General features: G+C 57.0%; 3 protein-coding genes and 1 long non-coding RNA gene across 4 annotated transcripts; 3 read left to right on the top strand and 1 right to left on the bottom strand.

The window, feature by feature from the left end:
* The first annotated feature begins 2,443 nt into the window (after positions 1 to 2,443).
* ARMC5 (armadillo repeat containing 5) lies at positions 2,444 to 9,463 on the top strand. Its single transcript, XM_058569532.1, has 6 exons — positions 2,444 to 2,992; positions 4,441 to 4,548; positions 4,648 to 5,434; positions 6,967 to 7,481; positions 8,144 to 8,276; positions 8,379 to 9,463. Exons 1-6 carry the CDS (start codon positions 2,515 to 2,517, stop codon positions 9,187 to 9,189), a joined length of 2,832 nt encoding a protein of 943 aa, XP_058425515.1. The 5' UTR covers positions 2,444 to 2,514; the 3' UTR covers positions 9,190 to 9,463.
* A 1,762-nt stretch (positions 9,464 to 11,225) lies between these two features.
* On the top strand, positions 11,226 to 16,623 carry TGFB1I1 (transforming growth factor beta 1 induced transcript 1). The gene is made up of 11 exons (XM_058569528.1): positions 11,226 to 11,294; positions 12,536 to 12,651; positions 12,776 to 12,828; positions 12,927 to 13,069; positions 13,238 to 13,325; positions 13,444 to 13,549; positions 13,643 to 13,837; positions 14,727 to 14,900; positions 15,169 to 15,250; positions 15,556 to 15,704; positions 15,949 to 16,623. Exons 1-11 carry the CDS (start codon positions 11,282 to 11,284, stop codon positions 16,213 to 16,215), a joined length of 1,386 nt encoding a protein of 461 aa, XP_058425511.1. The 5' UTR covers positions 11,226 to 11,281; the 3' UTR covers positions 16,216 to 16,623.
* On the bottom strand, positions 13,472 to 15,628 carry LOC131422366 (uncharacterized). The gene is made up of 3 exons (XR_009224077.1): positions 15,450 to 15,628; positions 15,095 to 15,236; positions 13,472 to 14,878 (listed from the first exon to the last, which is right to left on the bottom strand). It is a non-coding gene; the product is annotated as an uncharacterized LOC131422366 (long non-coding RNA).
* A 3,757-nt stretch (positions 16,624 to 20,380) lies between the features above and the next one.
* Positions 20,381 to 26,923, top strand: SLC5A2 (solute carrier family 5 member 2). Its single transcript, XM_058569526.1, has 14 exons — positions 20,381 to 20,545; positions 21,106 to 21,177; positions 21,254 to 21,358; positions 22,251 to 22,415; positions 22,726 to 22,831; positions 23,541 to 23,621; positions 23,773 to 24,002; positions 24,315 to 24,450; positions 24,696 to 24,803; positions 24,948 to 25,098; positions 25,222 to 25,390; positions 25,466 to 25,681; positions 26,477 to 26,606; positions 26,692 to 26,923. Exons 1-14 carry the CDS (start codon positions 20,420 to 20,422, stop codon positions 26,916 to 26,918), a joined length of 2,022 nt encoding a protein of 673 aa, XP_058425509.1. The 5' UTR covers positions 20,381 to 20,419; the 3' UTR covers positions 26,919 to 26,923.
* Positions 26,924 to 27,153: the final 230 nt, after the last annotated feature.

The raw sequence follows: 27,153 nt of genomic DNA, 5'->3' as shown, positions 1-27,153 counted from the left end.
GCAGAAAAAAGGTTTGCTTAGAGATGCTGGGCCCCTCAGGATCCTTGAGGACTGGACCGAAGTTAGAGCTGAAAGCCAGGGATACCAGCAGGGGCTGCCACCCTGGTGTGTCCGCTGGTGCTGGCCCAGGTTGGAGTTGTGGGCAAAGGCCTTGCCACACTGCAAGCAGACATAGGGCTTCTCACCGCTGTGAGCCACCTGGTGGATGAGCAGGTGGGAGCTCTGGCTGAAGTTCTTGCCACACTCGCTGCAAGCATAAGGCTTCTGGCCCGTGTGAGTGCGTTGGTGCCACAACAGATCTGAACCGTCTACAAAACTCTTGCTGCAGCTGGGGCATTTAAAGGGCTTCTCACCCGTGTGCAAGCGTTGTTGTTCAAGGAGCTTGGAGCTGTGGTAGGAGATTTTGCCACATTCTGGACAGGCATAGGGTCGTTCACCAAAGTGGATGTGCTGGTGCTCAGTGAACTGGGTGCGCTTGCTAATGTCATGGCCACATTCAGGACGCTTGAAGGGCCGCTCTCCATTGTGGGTGCGCTGGTGCTGTAGGCAGTCCGAGCTGTTGGTAAAGTTCTTGCCACACTCACAGCAATTGTAGGGCTTCTTCCTGGTGTGTGAACGCTGGTGCTTGAGCAGATAAGAGCTGCGCCCAAAACTGTCACCGCACCAGGCACAATGGTAGGGCTTCTCACCCGTGTGCAAACGCTGGTACTGGATCAGGTTGGAGCTAACGCTAAAAGTCTTACCACATTCAGCACAAGTGGAGGGTTTCTCACCCATGTGCACCCGTTGGTGTTTAATCAGGTCCGAGCTGCGGCCAAAAGCCTCCCCGCACTCCAGGCACTTGTGGTGCTGGAGGCTCGAGTGGGAACAAAGGTGTTGGATGAGGTTGGAGCTGAGGCTGAAGCAACAGTTACACTCAGGGCAGGGGTATGGTTTCTCACCAGTGTGTTCCTGGTGATGCTTAACCAGATCTGAGCCACGTCGGAAGCTTTTGCCACACTCCAGACAGTGATATTGAACCTGCAGTGAGTTCACTCACCTGTTGCGCAGCAAGCCAATCTCTGACACTGGGTGTAGTGAACAAAGTAGGAATTTTATTGCAAAACGCTGAACAAGAACGGGCAGCTAATCCCGAACTCCTCAAAAAGCTACAAGCAAGGGTTTTTATTTGGGGTTTTAGGTAGGGGAGGGGGAGCATGTGGCTAAAGTTTACAATTGGTCATTCCAGCTTCTCTGTGCTCCTGGAGATGCTTAGTCAGGCTGGGGCTATCAGCGAGCTCCTTTCTAATCAGAGGTCCTCCTGCTGTTCTGCGAGGCATGCTCAGAAACTTTGGTTACTTTGTTTCCAAGTAAACCTTGTGGGTACAAGATACGGTTTCATCCTAACCCAGGGAAATTTTAACTCCTTCACCCTCAATTTCAGCAGCAGTAGGGCTTGTCACCCGCGTGGCTACTTTGCTGGTGAATGAGGTCACGGAGGTAGGCTGCGGTCAGTGCACACTGCCGGCACTCGAAGGCTTTGGGGACTGCAGGACACTTGGTTCTGGCAGGGGATTCTTCCTCTCTAGGGCCAGAGCCTGAGCTACATAGGTATTGCAGGCCCAGCAACATTCCCCGGTCGCCCAGCTGCTCGGCCACACCAGGAAGGGCCGCTCAGGTGGAACAACTCCACAATGGAGGGCGGACCTCCGGGATCCTGACGTCTGGTTCCCCCACCGCTCTGCCCGGTCTGAGTTCTCTCTCGCCACTTCTGGCGCCGCCGACTCGACTCCATCCCGTGAAGAGCAGCTGTTTTCCTAAATATCAGCCACTCAGCTCACAAGCACAGCCAGAGCGGGAGACCCTCGGGACCCAGGGTCCAGCACCGGAAACGCAATGTCCATTAGCCCGAGTCGCTCTAGGAAGTGGCAGCGAACAGTCTCGGTAGGTTTAACCCTCTCATTCACCTGGCCGAACAAGAGCTCCCGATCTGCGGCCGCTGTCGGGAACTTGACACTTTCGGTCTGGCTCGCGGTTCTGAGTCCGTCAGTGCGGACTTCGGTGACCTGGCCACGGCTAGGGGACGGCGAAGCGAGCCTGAAGGAAAAGGCGGTCGCTGCCGAAGACACGCTGAGGGCAGAGTAGCCAAGCCACCTGGAGCAGCACGATACTGAGACTTCATGGGCGGATGTCTAGGTTCTCCAGAGGCACCGGCCCATTCCGAATCCCCTGGGAGTTTCCCATCTGTCCTAAACTAGGCGTGTTAAGCTTGGCACGGACTACATATCCCAGCATGCTTCGCATGCGCCTTTTGGGCTCGCACAGCGATTAGATTACTACTCTCGACGTGCTTTCTGCAATTGTGCAGGACAGAGTAGCGAGACCGAGAACTACAACTTCCGACTTGCCTAATAACTGCGGCGGCGCTATTTAAAATGCGTCAGAGAGGCGGTGCCTGGCCACGCCCCTCTCTTCCAGTTCCGCTCCCTTGGATGAGCGGCGAGGAGGGGGGCGGAGCCTTAGGCCTGAGCCAAGATGGCGGCTGCGAAACCAACCCCTACGGACTCGCTCTCGTTCTGCCTCGCGCAGCTCACGGCGGCCGCCGGGGAGGGCCTAGGTGGGGGAAAGGACACAGCTACCAACGAGACACCCTTGGGCCGTGCGCTCTTAGCCCTCCGCACGCGCCACGTCAAGGCAGCAGGGGGAATCGAGCGCTTCCGGGCACGCGGCGGGCTCCGCCCCCTTCTCGCGCTGCTACGGCGAGCGGCTGCAGCGGGTCCCGCCCCGTCCCAGGCTGGCCCCGGCTCCGCCCCCTCGTCGGTCGAGTCAGCGGCTTCTGCTGGCCCCGCCCCCTCGTCGGGCCCCGCCCCGTCCGCTGTGTCGCCGTCGACGCCCTCGCCACCAGCGCGCCTGCGCAAGACCCTGGACTTGGCGCTCAGCATCCTAGCCAACTGCTGCACAGAGGGGGCGTGCCGCGCCGAAGTGCGCAGACTCGGAGGCATTGTCCCTTTGGGTAAGTGCTCCGCCCTCATTTCCTAGAAGGATTTGAGGCGCAACTAGCTTCTTGTCTGGGCCTGGGCGGAGTCTTGAGTTCTTTGTGTCTTAGACTGAAAGAACGTGTGCTTTATGACGGCGCAGCGCCCCCACCTCTCGAGCCGTCACGACCTGTGACGTTACTGTTCTCTTTATAGAGAACTGTTCTCTTTATATTCCAGTATAGAGATACTGTTCTCTTTATATTCCCGGGCTTCCCAGATCAGATAATTACAGTCATTTCTTGGGTATTGTTTGTAGGGCACCTCCCTCACATCTGGGCTGGTGGAGGCCAAAGGGTTATTTGGTGACTTTTAGATGATCCTTACCATTCATTTATGATGTTCGTTGGAGACACTCAATGCATACTGAGTGTCCGGTCCTGTGCAGGGCTCCCATTTGATGAGCTGGAGGTCAGAAGGTGTAGTGATTCATAAAGTGGGCTAGGATCCTCCGAGGCTAGGATTCTTTGTAAAATGGGATAATAATAGCTACCTCGCAAAATTGGAGTAGGGAGAAAATGAAATACAAATATAGGACGCAGAAAATCTAAGCATGGACTGGGTACTTCGAATTATTAAAAACTAGCACAGTAAGAACAAATCACAACAAAAGATAGCAAGCTTTTCTGTTTACCAGCTAAATTGGCGCCTCCTAGTGGTGATGTTGTTAACACAGTTTATACATCACTGCCTGCCAGATATGAAGTTATGCCAGTTTTGAGGAAATCTTAATTTTTTGGATAAAATGAAACATTAATATATTTTAAATTTGCATAAAATGCATCTGGACCATAATGTGTTTGATGAAAGGCCTGGCACATTAATAAGTCCTCGGTCAATTATAGGTTTTCTTATTAGTGTATAAACCCCATGGTTCAGTCACTATTCATTTTAAATAACTCCTGAATCCATCCGCTTCTATCCCTTCTTCCATCATGTGCCCAGAGACTGGTGCCCAGGTGCTGGGCTGTGCTGGTAGCTCACTTGGTTCAAGCCCTTGTCCTTTCTCACCTGGACTATTGCAAGAGCCTCCTTGCTGCTTCCCCTGCCTTATTCTTTTCCCCTATAATCTCCCCATAGCTCCAGATTGTATCATGTCACTCCCATTCTTAAAACCCTGTGTGGCTCCCAGTATTTTCACATTCAAGTCCTGACCCCTTGGCCTGGCATTCGAGGCCCTTCATGAGGTCATAGCACAGACACTGGGTCTCACCTCTGGGCCTTCGCAAAGGCTGCTTCCAAACCTGAAATGCCCTGTAATACCCCCATCCACCATCCTTCTAGCAAATACCCACCTATTTAACCTTCCAGACGCAGCAAGCCTCTTCTGGAGGTCTTGCCTGACCCTCTCAGGCCACATTCTTGGGGTGATTAATGAGAGGGACAAGAAGGGGTAGAACCCTCCAGAGGCCAAACTCTCTTGCAGTGACTATTCTTCAGTGCGTGAAGACAGACAGCATCCAGAACCGAACAGCTCGTGCTCTGGGGAACTTAGCCATGGAACCTGAGAGCTGTGGGGACATCCATTCCGCTGGTGAGAAGGCTGTGAGGGTGGAGTTAGCTAGGGCTTGGGGTGGGAGAAGGGCTGGGTGTCTGTCCTTGCTCACCCTCTGTCCTCCCCTTCCCTCTCCAGGCGCTGTTCCCCTGCTCGTTGAGAGCCTGACAGCCTGTCAGGACTCACAGTGCCTGCAGAGTGTGGTTCGCGCCCTCCGTAACCTGGCAGACTCACCCCAGCACCGCCTGGCCCTGGCACAGCAGGGAGCAGTGCGCCCGCTGGCTGAGCTTCTGGCTGCTGCCCCAGACCCTGCGCTGACCTTGGCCCTAGTCCGTGCCCTCCTGGAGCTGAGTCGAGGCTGCTCCCGGGCCTGTGCTGAGCAGCTAAGTCTGGGTGGGGGACTAGGCCCACTGGTCAGCCTGGCCTCCCACCCCAAAAGGGCGGTACGCGAGGCAACTATCCTGATCCTTGCCAACCTGTGTGCCCAGGGCCTGGTACGGCCTGCACTGGGCAATGCTGGTGGTGTGGAGGTGCTACTGGGTGAGCTCCGGCGGCGCCGGGGCTCCAGTGGGGCTAGCCCAGCATCTCAGCAGCCCTTGGTGCGGGCTGTGTGCCTGCTGTGCCGGGAGGCCATCAACCGGGCCCGGCTGCGGGATGCTGGTGGTTTGGAGCTGCTGATGGGCCTGCTGCGGGACCCCCGTGCCAATGCCTGGCACCCTCGTGTCGTGGCTGCCCTCGTGGGCTTCCTCTATGATACTGGCGCCCTGGGTCGGCTACAGGCTCTGGGACTTGTACCCCTCTTGGCTGGGCAGCTCTGTGGTGAGGCTGGTGATGAGGAAGAAGAGGGAAGAGAAGCTGCTTCCTGGGACTTTCCTGAGGAGCGGACCCCTGAGCGGGCAGAGGCTGGAAGCTTCCGAAGCCTCAGGTGAGTCCCCACCTGATGCTGTGGGTTGGGGGTTTGTGTCTCCTCCAGCCCTCTTCACTACCTCATCCTCATTCTGTCTCAGTAAGACTTTTATTGACTCTGACTCCTGATTCCTTGTTCTCCCCAGACCTGACCCCTTTCCAGTCCCCGTTAAACACATCTCCTGTCCTCTGGGTCCACCTTTGGCCTTCGCTGCACCCCAACACCTCTGAACTTTGGGGCCCAGACAGGGGCACTGGAAAGTAGTATGTGTACTAGTTGGTATGCTCTGGTATGTTCTTATTCTGATACCACCACTTACAAGCTGAGTCATCATGGGAAAGTTAATTAACTTCTCTGAGCCTCGGATTCCTTGTGTATAAAATGGAGGATAATAATACGTACCTACCCCATAGAGTTGTAAAGATTAAATGAGGGCACTTTACGCCTTACCTGGCACTAAGCAGCGCTCAATAAATGTCAGCCTTCCTGTGAACTCTCTGACTTCATCTCCTACCACTCTCCCTGGTGCCCACTACACTCTTGCAGACGGGCCTCCTAGCTTGTTTTTGAACGTGACAGGTAAGTACCGTCTCAGGGCTTCTTGGGTTGCTGTTCCCTCTGCCTGGAGCATTCTTCCTCCTGTGTGCCTTGATTAGATCTTACCTTCTTGGTGGGGGCCACCGTCATCACCCTATTTAAAATGTCAAATCTGGGGTCGGCCCGGTAGCGTATCGGTTAAGTCTGCGTGCTCTGCTGTGGTGGCTGGGAGTTTGGATCCCGGGCGCGCACTGACGCACTACTTGTTAAGCCATACGGAGGCGGCGTCCTATATAAAGTGGAGGAAAATGGGCACGGATGTTAGCCCAGGGCCAATCTTCCTCAGCAAAAAGAGGAGGATTGGCAACAGATGTTAGCTCAGGACTGATCTTCCTCACAAAAGAAAAAAGAAAAGGTCAAATCTTCCCTCCCCCAGCTCTTTTCTATTCCCTTTTACTTTTCTCATATGCATCACTTCACACCTCACTGACTCCACACTGGCATACCTTATGATTTCCTTATTTTTATTTTTTGGTGGGGAAGATTGGCTCTGAGCTAGCATCTGTGCCCATCTTTCTCCATTTTGTACGTGGAAGGCTGCCACAGCATGGCTTGCTGAGCACTGTGATGATCTGCGCCTGGGATTCAAACCTGCAAACCCTGGGCCACCCACAGCATAGTGCACGAACTTAACCACTACGCCACCGGGCCAGCCCTGGTTTCATTATTGACTTTGTCTGTTTCCCCTCACTAGAATATAAACCATAGGAGGACAGGAATTTTCCTTTTCTGCTTTGCTTCTCCCCAGCTCCTCAAAGGGGGTTTGGCACATAGCAAGTTCAGTACTTGCTGAATGAGTTGGGTTTTTACCCCACCTCTCTTTCCCCCCCTATCTCCCCTGGGACCCACCTCCTCTCTCTGCCTTCAGTCACTTCCTTCTGCATGACCACTCTTTTTGCCCTGCTCCCTCGACTTGGCTCTGGGTTCAGTCTCCTCTTTCTCCCCTCCCACAGGTCATGGCTGATCTCCGAGGGCTACGCCGCAGGCCCAGGAGACATCTCTCCTGACTGGTCCCCTGAGCGATGTCCGCAGCCACCGCCACCGCCGGAACCGGCTGAGCCAGCCAGCCCGGCCCCAGGCCCGACCTTGCTGCGGACACCTCGCACAGTGCGCACGGTGCGCACGCCGGGCCGCAGCCCTGGCGCTGCTGAGGAACCTTGGGGCCACGAGGGGCCAGCGCTGCTACTGCTGTCGCGCTTCTCCCAGGCTCCCGACCCCAGCGGGGCGCTGGTGACTGGCCCGGCCCTGTGCGGCTTGCTGGCCTACGTGACGGGTGCGCCGGGCCCACCGAGCCCGCGTGCACTGCGCATCCTGGCGCGCCTCACATGCAACCCTGCCTGTCTTGAGGCCTTTGTGCGCAGCTATGGCGCAGCGCTCCTGCGGGCCTGGCTCGTCCTCGGCGTCGCCCCGGACGACTGGCCCTCGCTGAGTACCCGGCCTGATCGCAGCAGCCAGCACCGCGAGCTGGGTGTGTCCCCGTGCCTCTCCGCCTGCATGCGAGGCCCCATCCCCCTCTGATGCCTCCCGTGGGCCCAGAATGTGGGCACACAGCTTACTGCCACCTGCTCTCTCACTGCCCTCCCCCGCCCACCATCCAGGCAACCTCAGCCACCAGGTGGGAGGAGAGGAGGGACTCCCTTCTGCTCCACCATCCGAGCGTGCAGAGTTCTCCTCCATCCCTTGCCCGAGCCTTGGGGCCCAGATACCCCCGACACCAGGCCCCAACAACTTAGAATTGTGCCTGTCTGCATTTCCTTACCCAATCGATTCTTGGTTCTGCATTGTCCTACTTCCCCGCTGGGCACACTGACTTGTGAACCCACGCTCAGGTACCATGTCCTCCAGGGCCTTACCACCACTTCCAACACTGCTGGGGGCTACCCTGTTTTCTGTGCCCCGTTTCAGTCCTTGAAGGCCCAGATTCACTCACCATCCCACTTCCTGTTCTTGCCCTTGCCCTCCAGTTCCTAGCATCTGGACCCCATCTCTCCAGGGCCCGCAGTCAGCCCCCTCTTCCATGCCCTGAGGTTTTACCCTCCTTCCTTTCAGGGTCCCAGAGGCCTGTCTTGCCCGTCTCACCCCAGTCTTGGATACTAGCTCCCAACCTGACCTGTCTGCCCATCCCTGCAGGTGAGATGCTGCTGCAGAACCTGACCGTGCAGGCCGAATCGCCCTTTGGAGTGGGTGCCCTCACTCACTTGTTGCTCTCTGGGAGCCCTGAGGACCGTGTGGCCTGTGCACTGACCCTGCCCTTCATCTGTCGGTGAGCGGGATGTGGGTGTCTTGCAGGGGTCAAGGGAGCAAGGTTGCTGGTTCCCAGTCCCACCCTTTTCCACCTTCTGAAAGATTCTCTTTCTCCCCAAAGGAAGCCCTCTCTGTGGCGCCGGCTGCTTCTGGACCAGGGTGGTCTCCGTCTCCTCCTCTCAGCACTAACTCGGCCAGCTCCGCATCCACTCTTCCTCTTCTTTGCCGCAGACTCCCTTTCCTGCCTCCAAGGCCTGGTGTCTCCCACTGTGAGCCCAGCCCTCCCGCCTGCAGGCCCCTTGGACCTAGACCCACCCTCCCCTTGCCTCTATGAACCTTTGCTGGGCCCAGCCCCCATCCCAGCTCCTGACCTGCACTTCCTACTGGACTCAGGCCTACGGCTCCCTGCCCAGCGAGCAGCCTCGGCTACTGCCTCCCCTTTCTTCCGGGCCCTGCTGGCTGGCAGCTTTGCCGAGGCCCAGATGGACCTCGTCCCACTTCGAGGCCTGTCACCCAGCGCAGCCTGGCCTATCCTGCATCACTTGCATGGCTGCCGGGGCTGTGGAGCTGCCCTGGGGCCCGTTCCCCCGCCAGGCCAGCCCCTGCTGGGCTCAGAGGCTGAGGAGGCACTGGAGGCTGCTGGCCGTTTCCTATTGCCTGGGCTGGAGGAGGAGCTGGAAGAGGCTGTGGGCAGTATCCACCTAGGACCCCAGGGTGGCCCAGAGTCAGTGGGTGAGGTGTTTCGCCTGGGCCGGCCCCGGCTGGCTGCCCACTGTGCCCGCTGGACACTGGGGCCAGGACAGTGCCCTCGGAAGAGGGCCCTGGCCCTAGTGGGGCTTGTGGAGGCAGCAGGTGAGGAGGCAGGGCCCCTGACTGAGGCTTTACTGGCTGTGGTGATGGGGGTTGAACTGGGGGCAAGGGTCCCAGCCTAGGCTGTTGATGTTCACTGGGAGGGAACCCAAGGATGAGCTGGCTATGAAGGAGGCCTCCCTCAGAACAGCATGGGAGAAGGCTGAACAGAAGGAGTCACCATCGAGGACTGATGAGAGGATGGAATTAGACTCCAGGATGATGGTCTGAAGACTCAGGATGATGTGAGAAGCCAAAGCCAGAGTCTGGGCCCACGAGATGGAGAATAGCCCAGGGCTCCAGGCACCTGGCCTGGCCCAGCCTTCTGGAGTTGGAATTAAAAACTTTGGAGTTGGATATCCCTATTGTGTGGTGTCTGCTTACTCTCCTGTGGAAGTCCCCCCACCCCTTCACACATCAAGCAGGTCTTGTCCAGGTCTATGTGTCTCAATACAGGCCACTCTTGGCATGTAGGAGTTTAATAAGTAATTATGTAGTGGTTCCTGGAGCCCTAGGATAGAGTGGAGTTCTCAGGCTTCTCCCTAGGATGTGGTTTTGGGCCCCAGGGGAAGCCTGCTTCCTGCTCGCACGACTTCATTGCTCACCCAGCCACCCAGCTGGACACATAAACGTTGGTCAGGGCTGAGTGAGTGTCCTGAGGGAATGCCGTGAGTGTGGAGATGTATGTCCAGGGCCTTGGCATTACTGTTTTATGAGTGCCCTTCACCCATCTTGGGCCTTCAGTCTCTGGGTCTGTTTTCATCTCTTGGGCCAAGTGTCCTCCTGCTGTTTTCCTGAGGGAAGACCTGCTGTGTTCCTGGAGTCCCTGAGGCCCGTCTTAGTCATGCCCAGAGAGAGCCAAAGCCCTGGGCTGGCATTCAGGTGAGGGGAGGGTTCATGTTGCTTTGGTCTCCAAGGCAGGGTCTCCATCACCTGGCTCCCGGATCACTGACCACTCAGGTGGCAGGCTGAGGAGAGTGTCTGGACTGGGCCTGCCAGTTAGCTTCTGGGGAGCTAAGTTTGACACTTGTCTCTGTGCCTTTGTGAGTGTTTGTCCAGCTCTCTGTTCTTAGGTTGTGCATTAGAACCACCCAGAGAGCTTTTAAGAACAAAACTGTTTCCTGGGCCCTTTCTGATTGAATTGGACTGAGGGGGGGTGGTGCCCTGCATCAGTATTTTTAAAAAGCTCTCCAGATTGTTCTGATTTGCTGCTGGGTTGAGACCCCCATTCCAGTACTCAGGTCTGGGTTGAGACCCACAGTCCAGGGGCTGCAGCATTATTGTGTCTGTCCATACCCATCTCTAGAGTGTCTCAGTCCAGGGAAGGCCTCTTGTTCCTGTGTGTCTGGAGTCTGTGTCTTGCTTCTTTGTGTTCATCAGTATCTTGAGAAAGGGCTCTTTTGGAATGGGTCTGGGTTGCCTTAGTGTTGGGGGAAGGGCTTTGTCTTGAAGGCTGGTTGGGATCTGGCTGCCTGGGAGTGTTTTCCCTGAGTCTGCATAGGGTTTCAGTTTACCTGTGTCTGTTTCCAAGTCTTGGAGAGAAGCTCCTGGCTTAGAGTTTGTGAGAGGGTTCATTGTGTCTATCTCAGTCTCAGAGATTTCTTTATGTCTAGTATGTGTGTTTTTTGTGATCCCTGTTCATGTCTGTCAGGGTCTCTAAGGGAAGGTCTCTGAACCTGGGATCTGACCCTTAGAACATCACTCCTGCCTCCAACCCAAAAATTCCGCCTGCAGCAAGTCTCTCAGGACCGGCCTGGGTGGGAGGAGGGCTCTGTTTAGGACTCAGGGTGCTAGATTTGGGAGGTGTCTGCTTGGGGGCCTGAGAGGTGTCTAAGAGTCTCACTGGACAGAGGATCCCGGGCTTGGTCTGGAAGAGCCACTTCTCTGACTCTGGCTCTGGCTGCCTGGGGCTCCTTACAGCTGAGGCCAAGGCTGGGGTGTGGCCGCCTCCGCGGCAGGCAGGCAGGCTGGGCCGTGGCCTTCCCTCCTTACACGCCCCCACCCCGGGTTCTCCCGTTCATTCCCCCCTGGCCCCCCCAGCCCCATCCCAGCGGGTCCCGGCTTCCTTACATGGTCACGGCCGGGCCTCCAGCTCCCGGACGTCCCCCCGCCCCCCGCCCCCACCGGACACGGCCCCCGCCCTGCTCGCCCCGCGCGGTCCGCCCGCGCCCTGCCATGGAGGACCTGGGTGAGTGGGTCCCGGGTCCCCTAGTCCCCAGACCCCCACTACCGCCTGGACCCGCTTCCCCATCCTGGAGCCCGCTCGCACTCTCCGCATCTCCCCATCCCTGCCTCCTGTCTCCTCGCTTCTGGTCTCTGCCCGTGCCTCCTTTCCGACTCCACGTCCCCCTTCCTGCCTCTCCCTTCCTGCCTTTCCCGGGCCGGCCGCTCCCTCCCTTCTTCCCTCACTCCGCTCCTCCATCACTGGCTGCAGACGGATGGGCAGGGAGGTGCAGCGCCTGTGGGCCCCTGGGCTCACGGGCTCTGGGAAGGGAGGGGTTAAAGAGGCCTTGGGTCCGAGCCTGGGAAAGTAGACGGGACGGGGAGAATGTGACACCAAGTTCTGGAGGAGAAAACGAGCCTGCCCCAGGGTTTTGGGAAGGAGTTCAAGGCCCCTAAGTATGGTAGGGGTCAGGTCTTTGGGGCAGAAAGGGAATAATAGGTGAGGAGTGTCAAGATGCCGGGGAGAGGTTAAGGGTTCCACTGTGGTGCTGAGAGATGAAGAGTAAAGCGGCAGGGACTTCCAGGTTCTGGAAGGCACAGGGTTCAAAGGATCCAGATCTGGGGATGGGGCGGCTGTCTTTGGGCCGGAAGGAGGACCCAGGCATCACATCCTCCCTGTGCATTGCAATTGGGGCCGGAAGGCTGTGCCCTCCATGGGACAGAAGGGGTTCCAGCACCCTGCAGTAGGGGGTGCTGCTCAGTAGGGGTAATCGGCACTGGTGCTGTGAAGAATAAGCCAATCAAAAAGCAGGTCCCAGCAGACTCACCAACGGGGTGCAGAGGGTGGAACCCAGTGTGGCCTGGAGGTGGGCCAGGACTGGGCAGGGCCTATTTAGGTTGGGTGCCAGGCATACAGCCAACTGAGCAGTTTGGGGTGCAGCCAAAATTGGCTCTAGTAAAGAGCCAATTTTGACTGCATTAGGGAAGATTCGGATAATAAAAGAAACATGAGGCTGAGTTTGTGCGTGACTCCCAGGATGAGCCATGTGGGATGTTCTGTTCATAAATATTGGTTGCTGCCCTTCCACTTCTCTGTCTTGGTCTGGCCTTGTGTTTCCTTCTGATTCTTGACCTCTGCTTTTAATTCTGGCTTTGGTCCTCCTCAAATACACCCACTTGGAACCCTTATCCTGCGATCTCTTAAGGCCCTGTCTCTGCCCTAACCTTGACCTCTCAGCCTTTCACCCTGACGGCCTCTCCCTGCAGATGCCCTGCTCTCTGACCTGGAGACCACCACCTCACACATGCCAAGGTCAGGGGCTACAAAAGAGAGGCCCTCAGAGCCCCTCACATCTTCCCTGCCCTATGGCCACCAGCCACAGGTGAGATCAGATGCTGAGGGTGGGGGCAACCATGAGGGCCAGGCTTGGCCAGGGCTAGGGGGATGTGGGCCTGAGTGGGGCAAAGTACAGGCCTATCATCCCACACGTGTCCTTCTCTCTGTAGACGGGGTCTGGAGAGTCTTCAGGAGCCTCTGGGGACAAGGACCATCTGTACAGGTGAGGGGCCTGGGAATTGGGAATGGGGAAGCCAACTGAAACTCAGAGGAGACTTGGATTCCCCACCCCTGAACCCAGGCTCCCACCCTGTTTCCCAGTACGGTATGCAAGCCTCGGTCCCCGAAGCCTGCAGCCCCTGCGGCCCCTCCATTCTCCTCTTCCAGCGGTGTCTTGGGCACAGGGCTCTGTGAGCTAGACCGGTTGCTTCAGGAACTTAATGCTACTCAGTTCAACATCACAGGTACCAGGGTTACTGAGACATGCCTTGATGGGGTGGGGGCAGGGCAAGGCAGGGTGGAGACTAAGGGGTATAGACTTCCCAGAGTAGCAGCTAAAGGGACACAAAACTTAACTGGGAAGGTGGGTAGAGCATGGACCCGCGTCCAGTGCCCTTCTCTCCTCTCTGCAGATGAAATAATGTCTCAGTTCCCATCTAGCAAGGAGACTGCAGAGGAGCAGAAGGAGGACCAATCTGATGACAAGAAAAGGCCCAGCCTGTGAGTTTGGTATAGTTGGCAGGGCTGGGAGAGAGGGGATCCATCTTGGATGCCAGAGTTACTGGAGGGAGCATTACTCTAGGAGGCTCTGAGCTGACACAAGTTGTCTTCTTCACAGCCCTCCCAGCCCATCCCCAGTTCTCCCAAAGCCTTCGGCCACCTCGGCCACCCTGGAGCTGGATAGACTGATGGCCTCACTCTCTGACTTCCGCGTCCAGAACCACGTGAGTCAGGCAGCAGGGTGGGCCTGTGTGGATTTTAGACCCTTCCACATCTGCTGCCTTGCTGATTCAACTCTCATGTCCTCCCTGCTGCAGCTTCCAGCCTCTGGGCCAGCCCAGCCAACAGTGCCGAGCTCCATGAATGAGGGCTCCCCGTCCCCACCAGGGCCAACTAGCAAGGGCAGCCTAGACACCATGCTGGGGCTGCTGCAGTCCGACCTCAGCCGCCGTGGTGTTCCCACCCAGGCCAAGGGCCTGTGTGGCTCCTGCAATAAACCCATTGCTGGGCAAGTAAGTGGAGCCCTGCGAGTAGAGAGGTAGAGACTCATGGACCCATCTTTACTGAGAGGTAGTCTTTGTGCTGTTCCCTTTTAAAAATAACTCTGGGAAGAAGTTATTACTGTTATTTATATTTTATGGATGAGGAAACTGAAGCTCTGAGTTACACAGCAGGTAAGTGGCAGCGTGAGAATTCCAACCCAGTTCCCATTTATTGTGGTCCTACTGTGTGCAGGCAGTGTGCCAGCTCCTTTACAAACCCCCATCTCATTTAATCTTCACAGAAGCCTCACTGGCACACCTACCATCTCTCAGGCACCCCCAAAGACCGTTTCTCCCCCACCAGGGTCTGATCTGGGAGCTCTGGTTCTTGGCTTATTGACTGAGCAGATGTTATTGACAACTGTGCCCAGTGGTTGACCTAGATCCTCCTGCTAGATCCAGTGCCCTGCTCCCATCCCAGAATTTCCAACCTCATCAGAGCAGGGTGGCATTATGACTTTTGTAGGCTCTAGGCACTTTTGCCTTCGTGGATCCCTTTCTCCATTAGAAAAAAAATACTAAAAATTGTGTATTATGACTGGGTGGGTGTAAGGATGAATATATTATTATGTATTAAGTCATTTTCTTCTAGCTCATTTTTTTCTTCTGATTTTAAAAGAAATTACATTTTCTTGGGCTCCTAAAAGTATTGTGGGCCCTGGGCACTTACAGACTGACTTAAATATTAGATTCTTCATCCTGATGTCTCAGAGATAAGACTTGGGTAGGGAGGTGGGAGAAATGGATGAAAGGAGTCAAAAGGTAAAAAGAACAACAACAACAAAAGACTTGAAATGCACCACCTAAACATGGCAGCTCGAGGGCCACTCTGACCTGGGGCCTCAACCCCAACTCGCAGGTAGTGACAGCGCTGGGCCGTGCTTGGCACCCTGAGCACTTCGTTTGCGGTGGCTGTTCCATGGCCCTGGGAGGCAGCAGCTTCTTCGAGAAGGATGGAGGCCCCTTCTGCCCCGAGTGCTACTTTGAGCGCTTCTCCCCACGATGTGGTCTCTGCAATCAACCCATCCGACATGTGAGCCCCGGCCGGCCCACAAGCCCCACCTCTGTCTCACTGCGGGATGGCCCTCATCTACTCACAGCCCCCCATCGCTCCCCAGCCCTGCCCCTTGGCCTCTCCGTGGCCTTTTGGACTCCGCCCTCTCTCTTTGACTCCCAAGTTCCTTGTTAGGTCTCCGGCGCCTTAAACTCATACTTCAACCCACTCACCTAGGTTCAGGGCGGGAGAGGGAGGGAAGAAGCGATGGAGGGCCACCCTGAGTGTCCCCTTTCATTCCCCGCAGAAGATGGTTACTGCCTTGGGCACCCACTGGCACCCGGAGCATTTCTGCTGCGTCAGTTGCGGGGAGCCCTTCGGAGACGAGGGTGAGAGCTTGAAAGCCGCCAGTCCACTCCACATCCCGCCCCGCCCACTTTGGCCCAGCCCGCTACGACCTCCAAGTCCTCGGGGCCGGGAATTTTCTCCTGCTTTTTCTGGCCCCACCCTCTCCCACCCGTGGGTTCCCATCCCATCCTATCCCCTCCCGCTCTGCCCCTGCTCCAGACCCTGTCCCCCACTACCTACTGCTCGCTCTGACTGCCGCTCCTCTGGCCCCACAGACTCAGATCTTGTAGGTCCCCGGTAGGGCCTCGCACCCTTTTCTTTCTGCCCACTCGGTTCCCGCCCCTAGGTTTTCACGAGCGTGAGGGCCGCCCCTACTGCCGCCGGGACTTCCTGCAGCTGTTCGCCCCGCGCTGCCAGGGCTGCCAAGGCCCCATTCTGGATAACTACATCTCGGCGCTCAGCGCGCTCTGGCACCCAGACTGTTTCGTCTGCAGGGTGCGCTGCGGTGGGGGCGGAGCCTGGGAGGGATGCGTCAACGGGGGGCGGGACTAGGAGCCTGGGGCGGGGCGATTATTCTGGGCGGGGCGATTATTCAGGGCAGGGTGCTCCTGGAGGCGAGGCTTCGCGTCTGGGTGGGGCTGCGGGGGTCGCAGTGGGTTATTCAGCTCGTACAGCGAGTTATCTGGTCCGGTCCGGGCTTTGGCCACTGACCCGTCCTTTCGCGGCCGACCTTCCCCAGGAATGCTTTGCGCCCTTCTCGGGAGGCAGCTTTTTCGAACACGAAGGCCGCCCGCTGTGCGAGAACCATTTCCACGCGCGGCGCGGTTCGCTGTGCGCCACGTGTGGCCTCCCGGTGACCGGCCGTTGCGTGTCGGCCCTGGGCCGCCGCTTCCACCCGGACCACTTCACCTGCACCTTTTGCCTGCGCCCGCTCACCAAGGGCTCCTTCCAGGAGCGCGCCGGCAAGCCCTACTGCCAGCCCTGCTTCCTCAAGCTCTTCGGCTGACCACGCTCCTCCGGGAGACCACGGCCCTAAAGACCCCGCCCTTCCCGAAAAGACCCTGTTCTCCAGACCCCTAGGCCTTGCTCTTTGAGCTTGGGGCTCTCCCCAGCCCCGCTGTGTGAGGCCCCACCCACTGGAGAGACCCGCCCCTAAGGTACTGTACGTTCTCCGTGGGCAAGTTCAGAAAAGGCCTGGCCAATCCCAAGGCCACGTGCCCCCAAAGTGGGTCGTACACTGACGAGCGACCCCGTGGGAGCTCTTCACTTTATTCCCACTCTTGAGGGAGCCCCCTGACTGGAGGTGGACCCTTGCAATTCCGACCAGTCAGAGGCCAGGCCAGGACGTCCCTCTCCCCACTCCCTCACTGTTCTGTGCACTTTTTTCTACCTACATAAACGACATTCCACGTCACACTGGTGCCGTGTCTCTGACTGCGCGGGAGAGCCTTGAGTCGGGACGCCGTGCCCCTTGTGCTGCCTCTGGCCTCAGTGGGATCTGGGCCACCTCTGTGTGGTCAGAGCCAGACCTGCAGCCTCAGCCCTTGCGGGATGTCCTTCATATCAGATGAGCCTGAGGCTGGAAAGGGTGGCGACCAGCGCCAGACTGTACAGATAGTGGCGAGCCAGGAGCTCAAGCTGGGCACCATCGAAGCTTCTTGCCTCGTCCCCCACCCTTTGGATCTGGGCACTAAGGCACAGCTTCCTTCTTACTAGTATTGACTCATAACATCTCCCCTAGGCAGAGGATGACACTTCAGGTGGTTAGGGCAGTGAGTGAGGGAAACACTGGTGCTGTAGGAGCCAGAAGGAGGCTTCTAACTCAGACTGGGAGGCTTTCTGGAGGAGGTGACACCTGAGCTAAGCCCTAGCAGAGAAGGGTGGGGCCAGGGGTTTTTAGGGTGTGGAGAAGTTCAGGCTCCATCTGAGTCCCCAAGCCCCAGGGGCCTTTCTGAGCCCCAGAACCTTCACCTCAGACCATGCAGTTCCCTAGGGAGGGGACCTGGATTCCTGGGTCCAAAATATATGAGCCTTTGAGGCTGGAAATGATGGAACCTCAGAGGACCTTCCAGCTCATGGAGGAGCTAGCAGCCAAGGAGAGCATACGTGGGTAAGAGACAAAGGTGAGGTGTTCTCTGGGGGCCAGCACCGTGGCTTAGCAGTTAAGTGCGCGTGCTCCACTACCGGCGGCCCAGGTTCGGATCCCGGGCGCGCACCAACGTACCGCTTCTCCGGCCATGCTGAGGCGGCGTCCCACATACAGCAACTAGAAGGATGTGCAACTATGACAAACAACTATCTACTGGGGCTTTGGGGAAAAAAAGGAGGAGGATTGGCAATAGATGTTAGCTCAGAGCCAGTCTTCCTCAGCAAAAAGAGGAGGATTGGCATGGATGTTAGCTCAGAGCTGATCTTCCTCACACACACACAAAAAAGGTGAGGTGTTCTCTGCCCTTGCCTCAGGCTGACTCCCAGAGCCTTTCCTCTCTGAGGCTCCTCCCCCTGGGTCTTCCCAGGCCTCCTGCTCTTCCCCTTCCTCGTATTCTCCCTGGGCAATGCTGTCCATCCCCTTGCTTGTAACCACCTCCCTGTCTTGAGGATGCCCAAATTGGCCATCTCCAATCTTGATTCATTCATTCACCAAGTGTTTCTTGAGCACATACTGTGCCAGGCTCCATGCCGGGTGCTGGGGAGACCATAGGGAACCAAGCAGACATGCTCCTTGCCCTCATGGAGCTGAAGTCTAGTAGGGGGGACAGATGACAAACAAGTACACAAGTGACAAGTGTGATGAAGTAATGGGGACTTCCCTGACGGCCCAGGGAAAGTTGTTCTTCCCCCTTGTTTCCACTCACAGTACCTCCCCTGTGTCTTTATAGCACTTGTCAGTATTGCAAACAGGGGTTTATTTGTTGCTTGTTTATGTCTGTTTCTGAACATGTTTGTTTTGCTGACCGATGTCTCTCCAGTGTCTAGAATGGTGTCTAGCAGGTGGCAGGTGCTTAATAACTGTTTGTTAATGAAGGAAGGAATGAGGAAGAAAGGAAAGGAGGGAAGGCGAGAAGGAAAAAAATAGAGTTAATAAGTTAGAGAAGGTGGGGAAGGAGTTACTTTAACGAGATAGTCAGAGAAGGCCTCTGGGAGAATGTAATATCTAAGCTGAGACTTGAAGGTAGAGAAAGAGCCAGCCAGGCAAAGAACCTGAGGAGAGCATTCCAGGCAGAGGGAACAGCAAATGCAAAGGCTAGGAAGTAGGAAAGAGCTTGGCATATTGGAAGAAAGGAAAGAAGGCCAGTGTGGCTGGATTAGAGCAAGCAAGAGGGAGAGTAGCAGGAGATGAGGTTGAAGAGGAAACAGATGCCACATCTTGAAGGGCTTTGCAGGCCACAGTGGGGGCCTATAGATTTTATTATAAGTGCCTATAACCCTAATGTGTCCTCTGGTCCTTGCCCCTGGATTTCTCTCAGGCACTTCAAGTTATCGCCCCCTGAAGCAGATGCTGTGTATGCCCTGCCCATATCTGCTTAGGCCACCTGGGAAATCATATGTAGACAGTTCCCAGACACCTAGTCTCCCCAGCTGCTTCCTGAGTTTCTGAGGGGAAGGAGGTCTCTGGAGGAAGGAGTATGCTCCTGTACCCAGCAGGCCTGAAGTGGGTGGGAGAGGTTCTGTAACCTCCAACCAGTTAGAGACAGCAATTGGTGAATAAATACCCCAGCTTCCTCGCCCCTTGGAGGTCAATTCTTCTTTTTTTTTTTTTTGTGAGGAAGATTAGCCCTGAGCTAACATCCAATGCCAATCCTCCTCTTTTTGCTGAGGAAGATTGGCCCTGGGCTAATATCCATGCCCATCCTCCTCTACTTTATATGGGACGCCACCACAGCATGGCTTGACAAGTGATGTGTTGGTCTGCGGCTGGGATCTGAACCCGTGAACTCCGGGCCACTGAAGCAGAGCGCATGTACTTAACCACTACGCCACTGGGCTTGCCCCTGGAGGTCAATTCTGAGGTATGTTCTCCACAGTGTTTCAGAGGGTCCTCATTGGGATTGGGTTCCAATTGTTCACGGTGGTAACCTGTTAATCAACACACCATTTATTGGCTTTTCTCCTTTCTTTATCTCACTTCCCCACTCCTTTATGGCCATTACTGGGATCACTTCCCCCAGTAAAGCCCTTGCACCCCAATTCTCATCTTAGGGTCTGCTTTTGAAGGAACCCAAACTAAGGCATTCCTTAAACATAACTCATCATATTCCTCTAAAATATTGTTCTCTGTCCCCCATCTCAGGCATGAACCCAACTTCCATAACCAGAGATCCAAGTCTGGTCAATTCTTTTGGAAAAGCAGAGGTACAGATCCTCATCAACCTCCTCCCTTCTTATATCCAGCCCTGTGCTGAGCAATGCAACTCCAGGGATGAATCAGATCATTCCCTGCTCTTGAGGAGTCTTTAGGTAGTTGGGGAGATGACCTGTATGCAGGCAAGGACCACACAATGTGCTCAGAACTGTATCAGAAAAGTCAGAGAAGTCTTCCTGAAGAGATGACATGGGCTGGGTATTGAAGGCCGAGTAGCAGTTGGCCATTTGGGAGGCAGGGAGGCACTCTAAGCAGAAGGCACAGCCTATGCAAAAGTTTGGAGGTATGAAAATATATGGGCTGGGCAGGCCAAGGGCATGGGAAGGAAATGTGACGCCACTCTAGATTTGGTACGGAGCAGCAAGGGGAAGAGCGGGTAGGAGTCGGGGCGAGGCGGGCTTGAACATCAGACTGAGGATCTTCTACTTCCTCCTGAGTGTGATGGGGAGCTATGGAGGGTTTCTGAGCAGGGGAGTGACACTGTCAGATTTGGGGTTGAAAATGATCCCTCTGGATTAGTCAGAACCAGGGGGCTGGCTCAGCCAGGCTCCCTAGGTCAAAGCTGAAGGTTAGGCATTTTAACGGGGTGAAAGAAGTGATTTTTGAGCCTGGGGGACTGGGGAAGGGATGGGGGCTAAGGCCAAAAAAGGAGTGCTCCTTAACTCGAAAGGGTCTAGTTGCCCAGGACCAGCCTTCGGCCTTGATGAGAACTGATTCAGCGAAACAAAGCCGGGGAGGGGCAACAAGACCTGGGGGACTTGTCGGCTCACTGCCCCTGAGGTAACCATTAATCCTTCCCCTGGGGAAATCCAGGGGCTCATCCCTTGAGGGGCAGATCCTGGGCAGAATGGAGGAACACACAGAGGCAGGCTCAGCACCAGGGCTAGGGGACCAGAGGGTCCTAATCGACAATCCTGCTGATATTCTGGTCATTGCTGTTTATTTCCTGCTGGTCATTGGTGTCGGCTTATGGGTAAGAAGTCGAGGGGGTACTACTAGGGACCAGGCTTCTGGAGCCTGGGGGAAATGTCTCAGGGAGACTCAGGTAGTGGTAGGGGCAGGATGTCTGCATCTTTGAGCGAGAAACCCGGGGCAGGGGGACAAGAAAGTCTTTTGATAGCCTCAGGGAGGCCGAGCCAACACTCATTCCTTGTCTTCCCAACTTTGGATCAGGCTAGTTGACGGGGTCAGAGGATTTTCATCAGAGACAACATTCTAAATGAGGTCTCTGTTCCTCTTTCTACATTATGGCTGACCAGAAGAAGCCCATAGGCCTGATCCAAGGCCCCCACAAAAGTCAAGCTGAATCCAGCCACACTCTGGCTTGGGTAGTTGGACACTAGGTTAGGGACTGGGTCGCTATGGGTGCTTGGGAAGAGGTTGGGGGTGGGGTGGGGTGGGGTGTGAACCATTAGAGGAGCCGAGCACTGGTTAATCTTCAGCCTGAAACAAGGCTGAGGAATGTGTTGAGGAGGCTAATGAGGTCCAAAGATGTGCCCCAAACCCAGGTCTCCCTCCATTCCTGTCCCCCAGTCCATGTGGAGAACCAACAGAGGCACTGTCGGAGGCTACTTCCTGGCGGGACGAAGCATGGTGTGGTGGCCGGTGAGACACGCTGGGCTATGGAGTGGGAGGAGGCCTAGAGAAGCAGCCTGGCTCACCCCCATCTCTGGCCACCCAGGTTGGGGCCTCTCTCTTTGCCAGCAACATCGGCAGCGGCCACTTCGTGGGCCTGGCAGGGAGTGGTGCAGCAGGCGGCTTGGCTGTGGCTGGATTTGAGTGGAATGTGAGGCCCACTTTTGCCAACAACCTCCACCCCCACTGGGAACCCCTGGAAGAGTCAGACCTGGGGAGGCTCCAGGCAGGGGGAATATGAACCTGGAGGTGGGACTTCCTAATTGGGTGGGGCTGGGCTTCGAGTGACGGTCACACCCCCAGCTTGGGGGCAAGGGGATGTAGCAGATGACCACTTTCAGGGCAGGGGTAGGGCCTGCTCCTGACTTGCTGTGTGAGCCTGGACCAGCTACTACCCTCTGTGGCCTTGATTTTCTCCTCTGAAGTGGGGTGAACAGCCTCAAAGATAGTAAAGTGTGTGTTCTGATGGTCTCTGAAGTTGTGGCCTGTGAAGATCTCTGGGCCAAATTAAAGGACCTTGCAGAAGTGGGAAGGAGACAAAGCTCTGGGACTGAGGCTTGCTTTGGAGGGTTGGAGAGACCAGGGCTTTGAGCTCAGAGCTTCCTGGAGGAGGAGGCCTCTGAGCTGAGCCTTGAGGGACAGAAGGTTTGGGTGGATGGAGAGGAGAGGGGAGGCAGCCCTACTTGGAAGAGGCTGGGCTCAGGCTGAGGGCTCCGTGCTTCGGTTCATGTGCTACAGGGGGCAGGGGGCATGGAGGAGAAGAGGCAGATAGGGAACATCTTGGGAGGTACAGGCCAGGGCTCACGGTCTGGGAGGGCAAGGTGGACTCCAGTTTAAAGGCCCAAGAAGGTGTCAAGACCCCATCCCTTAATGCCCAGGGACATCGTCTCCAGTTGTGTCCTCTGGGCCCCAGGTGCGACCTTTTCTAGGAGTAGCACATTCAAGAAGAGAAGCAAATTTCTCAGACTCTTCAGGGGCGAAGGCCCGCTTATGGCAGGATCTCAGACGGGGATTCACCCAGAGCTGTCGCGCTGGGCCCGCAGGCGCTGTTCGTGGTGCTGCTGCTCGGCTGGCTCTTCGCGCCGGTGTACCTGACCGCGGGCGTCATTACGATGCCTCAGTACCTGCGCAAACGCTTCGGGGGCCATCGTATCCGCCTCTACCTGTCGGTGCTCTCGCTTTTTCTGTACATCTTTACCAAGATTTCGGTGCGCATGCGCGGCGGGCGGGGCGGGACCCTGGAAGGGCGGGACCGCGGAGTAGAGGTCTCCAGAAAGCCTTGGAGGGGGCGGGATCAAAGAGAAATCGCTGTAAGAATCGTGACAGAGACAGGCCCTGGAAGGAGTAGGTTTCTGGGGCCACGGCCACAGTGGGTGGGAGTTGGGAAGGGCGGGCCATTGAAAAAGGAGGGAACCTTTGAGGCGTGGCCATGTAGGACTGTGGTCTGAGCAGGAGGTGGACCTGGGTCTCTGCCCTGACCCCTGGGTCCTGACCTGCGTGCTCGCTCCTTACCCCAAGGTGGACATGTTCTCCGGGGCGGTATTCATTCAGCAGGCTCTGGGCTGGAACATCTATGCCTCTGTCATCGCGCTCCTGGGCATCACCATGATCTACACTGTGACAGGTGGCCGTGGCAGGGGCTTAGGGAACGGAGCCGGCTCGGGAGCCGCGCTAGGAGTGTGGATGTGAGGGCGGGTTGAGGGGAGTCACCATAGCAAAGCGGGGTGGGGAGGTTCTGAAGTGTGATGTGGTCCCAGAAGGAGAAGGACCTAAATCTTTGGAAAGCGAAGTCCTTCTCTTTCCCCACTGTTCCTTGGATTTGGACTGGAAGTTCAGAGCGCTGGGCCTGTGCTGGGCCCGGGAAAAAGGAAGATTTTATTTAGCAGCTCTTACTCTTCTTGAACGCCTGGGAGGGGAGAGGGGACTTGGCCAGTCTCCAGGATTGCTCACCAAACCCCGTGCAGTTCAGAGGGTCCCGGGGTGGGGCCCGAGGCCCGACACTGGACCAGAGTGGATGGGGCCTGGTCTCCGGGATGGGATGGAACTGAGAATCGGACTTTAGAGAATCACCCCTTCCTATTACACAGACGAGCAAACTGAGGCCTAGAAGGGGAACTTTAGTGAGGGTCTTGCACGTGGGCGCCTGGCCAAGGGGACATCAGTGGAGCCTAAAACCCAGCCACCCTCCTGACGCCTGAGCGCAGGAGGCTGGGGAATGGGCCATCGTTTTGAAATTTGTTCTCCAGGAAGGGGCACCTTTTTCAAATTCGCACGGACACCGCATGTAGGGGCAGCCTGTCTGGGTTGTCCCCACTGACCCAGGCCTGTTGCAGGAGGGCTGGCAGCGCTGATGTATACGGATACCGTGCAGACCTTCGTCATTCTCATGGGGGCCTTCATCCTCATGGGTTACGGTACGGGGATCACCCAGCGGGGAGGGGCGCGGAGGTCGCGGGTCGCAGAGCTCTCAACCTGGGGACACGGACTTTGCGCATTTTCGGCTTGTGGGTCCTAGGGAGGGCCTTGGCGCGGACGCCAGGTCCCCTGACGGCCTTGCTCTTACAGCTTTCCACGAGGTGGGCGGGTATTCAGGGCTTTTTGACAAATACTTGGGGGCAATGACGTCGCTGACGGTTTCCGAGGATCCGGCCGTGGGCAACATCTCCAGCTCCTGCTATCGACCCCGCCCCGACTCCTACCATCTGCTCCGGGACCCTGTGGCGGGGGACCTGCCGTGGCCCGCGCTGCTCGTGGGGCTTACCATCGTCTCAGGCTGGTACTGGTGCAGCGACCAGGTGCGGATAGCGCTTGGGCGGGGAGCAAGGCTGGTGCGGAACCAGAACCGCTGTGGGCGGAGCTGAGATGGGCGGAGCCTGAACCCATCAGGGGAGCTAGGTCGAAGGCCTGGCCTGAGGGGGCGGGAACCGGACCAGGGTGGAGCTAAACCAAACGGAGCCGGATCCAAGAGGCAGGGTCTGCATGTGGAACGAATTGCTGGCACCTCTGAGCCAGAGGCGAGGCCTGAATTAAAGCGGCGAGCTGAGGCAAGGCCCGAGGGAGGGGGTATCCAGGACTGGATGCAGGTAGTTGAATGCCCCTCGTCGCAGGTCATAGTGCAGCGCTGCCTGGCCGGGAAAAACCTGACCCACATCAAGGGGGGCTGCATCCTGTGCGGCTACTTGAAGCTGATGCCCATGTTCCTCATGGTCATGCCCGGCATGATCAGCCGTATTCTTTACCCGGGTAACGTCTTCATCCCCGCCCCGACCAAGAGTCCTGTGTCCCATCCAGCCCCTTTGTTGTGCAAGGATCCAGGTGCCTGTCTCCCATTTCCGTTACCATGTTAAGATTTGGGAATCTGGTCACCCAGTCCCATCTCCCACCGGTGGTCCCATCTCTCCTCCACTAGGATTCTCCGTCCCTGCTTTAGGGATCTGAGTTCCCAGACTAGGTCCCGTCCTAGCCGTGTTGTGCCCTGTTTCCCGCAGACGAGGTGGCGTGCGTGGTGCCCGAGGTGTGTAAGCGCGTGTGCGGCACTGAAGTGGGCTGCTCCAACATCGCCTACCCGCGGCTCGTCGTGAAGCTCATGCCCAGTGGTGAGGGCGAACACCCGGGTATTCCCCTGCTCACACGGACAGTCACGCTGCAGACTGCCGCTGGGACGAGTTACCCCTCGCCAAGCCCACACCCTCCCAGGACACCCTGGTGGCCCTAGACTCATGGCTCCCATTGGCCCGCAGGTCTGCGCGGACTCATGCTGGCGGTCATGCTGGCCGCGCTCATGTCCTCGCTGGCCTCCATCTTTAACAGCAGCAGCACGCTTTTCACCATGGACATCTACACGCGGCTACGACCCGGCGCAGGCGACCGCGAGCTGCTGCTAGTAGGACGGTGCGGCCTGGGTTTACCTCCATCTCCTGATCTACTAACCAGCCTGGCGTCGGGGCAGGGAGCACCGGTAGAGTTGAGGGGAGACGGGGGTCCTGGGTGACATCTCATGGCCACCCACCACAGGCTCTGGGTGGTGTTCATCGTGGCCGTGTCGGTGGCCTGGCTACCTGTGGTGCAGGCAGCGCAGGGCGGGCAGCTGTTTGATTATATCCAGGCAGTCTCCAGCTACCTAGCGCCACCTGTGTCCGCTGTCTTCGTGCTGGCGCTCTTTGTGCCCCGCGTCAACGAGAAGGTGAGTGTGTGTATGTTGTGAGCCTGGGGCAGGACTAGGACATCCCCAGGAGGCTGATGCTCTCTCCCCCCACAGGGTGCCTTCTGGGGACTGATTGGGGGCCTGCTGATGGGTCTGGCGCGCCTTATTCCGGAGGTCTCCTTTGGCTCTGGCAGCTGCACGCGACCCTCGGCATGCCCAGCTCTCCTCTGCGGCGTGCACTACCTCTACTTTGCCATCGTGCTCTTCATCTGCTCTGGCCTCCTCACCCTTGTAGTCTCACTGTGCACAGCACCCATCCCGCACAAGCATGTAAGTGCCGGCCACTGGAGGGGCACCAAACATGCACCACGTGGGCTAGTGCAGCCCTCTCCACCCGCAGTCTGCCAGTCCCCTTCCAGGAATGCCCGCTGGGGAGGACCAATTTCTACAGAGGGCTGGTGAGGGCAGGCTACGAGTGCATTCTGAAGTTGCATTTGCAAATCAGGCACACTGTTTTATTTAAATGACATTTATTTGAGGTGGTTTGGGAGGACATGACTTGAATATTGTGGGGGAAGTGATTAAAGCCCCCGAAAACCCTTGGCATGGCCTTTGGCACTCAAAACACAGAACCTGACGGGTGGCTGAGCAGGACAGAGTACTATAGTGAAAACCCACAAAAGGGTTTGGTCTTGTGCTGCTGCAGGGCAGGTGCTCCAGGGCGGGACTGACTGGAGGGCAGGACAAGAGAGCTGGGCCAGGAAGGATGGGCAGGATTCATCAGTGGAGAAGGGGGGAAGGCAGCAGGAGGAAACTATGTGAGCAAATACCCACAGGAAGGACCACTGTAAGGACTGTAAGACTAGAGTCTAAAGTACGGTACTGCAATTTTGAGTGTAGACAGGGGACTTGGGGTGATGAAGCAGGGGGGTGAGCAGGACCAAGAGGAGCTCGGGTTTAGTTGGAGGCAGCCATGGAAGGTTGGCTTTGAGTGAGCTGAGCCTGGGCTGGGTGTGCAGGCTGGACAGAGAGGAGGTTAGGGAGTACCAGTGTGGACAAGAGGCCTCAAGATCTGGGGTGAGGGAACAGAACTGCCACTTGGTCCCTGTTCCCACCCTTCCCCAGCTCCACCGCCTGGTTTTCAGTCTCCGGCACAGCAAGGAGAAGCGGGAGGACCTGGACGCTGATGAGCTGGAAGGTCCAACCTCACCCCCTGTACAGAATGGGTGCCCCGAGCATGCAGTGGAAATGGAGGGTAAGGCACTGCCCCAGGAGGTGGGGTAGGGAGCTGGGGGAGCCAAGTTCCTTCACACTAAGTGTAGGGCCTCAATTCTTCCCAGAGCTCCAGTCCCCAGCACCAGGCCCATTCCGCCGGTGCCTGCTCTGGTTCTGTGGAATGAGCAAGGGTGGGGCAGGCAGTCCGCCAGCTCCTACCCAGGAGGAGGTGGCTGCAGCAGCCAGGCGGCTGGAAGACATCAGTGAGGATCCAAGCTGGGCCCGTGTGGTGAACATCAATGCCCTGCTCATGATGGCTGTGGCCATGTTCCTCTGGGGCTTTTATGCCTGAGGCCAACTGTGTTGGACACCATAAGCCACAGCCAGGGCACGGCTCAGCCTCACAATGAGTGGGGGTGAGGAGCCTGCAGTGGTGAGAAGGGAGTGGGGCAGGAGGGGGAGGGGGAAGGCCCTGGTTCCCCTTCTCTCCACCTTGTCTCTGCCTGGGGTGCAGTCCATCTGACTGGCAGTCACTTCCTCTGAGGCCCTGGCCAACCTGCCACGCAGTTCCCCTAAGCAAAAATAAA

Source organism: Diceros bicornis, chromosome 26 (genome assembly GCF_020826845.1).
Source record: "Diceros bicornis minor isolate mBicDic1 chromosome 26, mDicBic1.mat.cur, whole genome shotgun sequence".
Classification (NCBI taxonomy): Eukaryota; Metazoa; Chordata; class Mammalia; order Perissodactyla; family Rhinocerotidae; genus Diceros; species Diceros bicornis.
Note: the sequence above shows the minus strand (reverse complement) of the source record. Positions and strands in the feature narration are given on the sequence as shown.

What these genes read in the sequence shown, in the direction of transcription:
- ARMC5 (XM_058569532.1), top strand. Translation starts at nt 2,515, where the DNA reads ATGGCGGCTGCGAAACCAACCCCTACGGACTCGCTCTCGTTCTGCCTC. An exon ending in CAGCCAGCACCGCGAGCTGG is followed by an intron (nt 7,482 to 8,143) that starts GTGTGTCCCCGT and finishes CCATCCCTGCAG; the next exon opens with GTGAGATGCTGCTGCAGAAC. An exon ending in ACCCTGCCCTTCATCTGTCG is followed by an intron (nt 8,277 to 8,378) that starts GTGAGCGGGATG and finishes TTCTCCCCAAAG; the next exon opens with GAAGCCCTCTCTGTGGCGCC.
- TGFB1I1 (XM_058569528.1), top strand. An exon ending in CCTATGGCCACCAGCCACAG is followed by an intron (nt 12,652 to 12,775) that starts GTGAGATCAGAT and finishes TTCTCTCTGTAG; the next exon opens with ACGGGGTCTGGAGAGTCTTC. An exon ending in ATAAACCCATTGCTGGGCAA is followed by an intron (nt 13,838 to 14,726) that starts GTAAGTGGAGCC and finishes CCCAACTCGCAG; the next exon opens with GTAGTGACAGCGCTGGGCCG.
- SLC5A2 (XM_058569526.1), top strand. Translation starts at nt 20,420, where the DNA reads ATGGAGGAACACACAGAGGCAGGCTCAGCACCAGGGCTAGGGGACCAG. An exon ending in TGGCTGGATTTGAGTGGAAT is followed by an intron (nt 21,359 to 22,250) that starts GTGAGGCCCACT and finishes CTGGGCCCGCAG; the next exon opens with GCGCTGTTCGTGGTGCTGCT. An exon ending in CAGCCGTATTCTTTACCCGG is followed by an intron (nt 24,451 to 24,695) that starts GTAACGTCTTCA and finishes TGTTTCCCGCAG; the next exon opens with ACGAGGTGGCGTGCGTGGTG.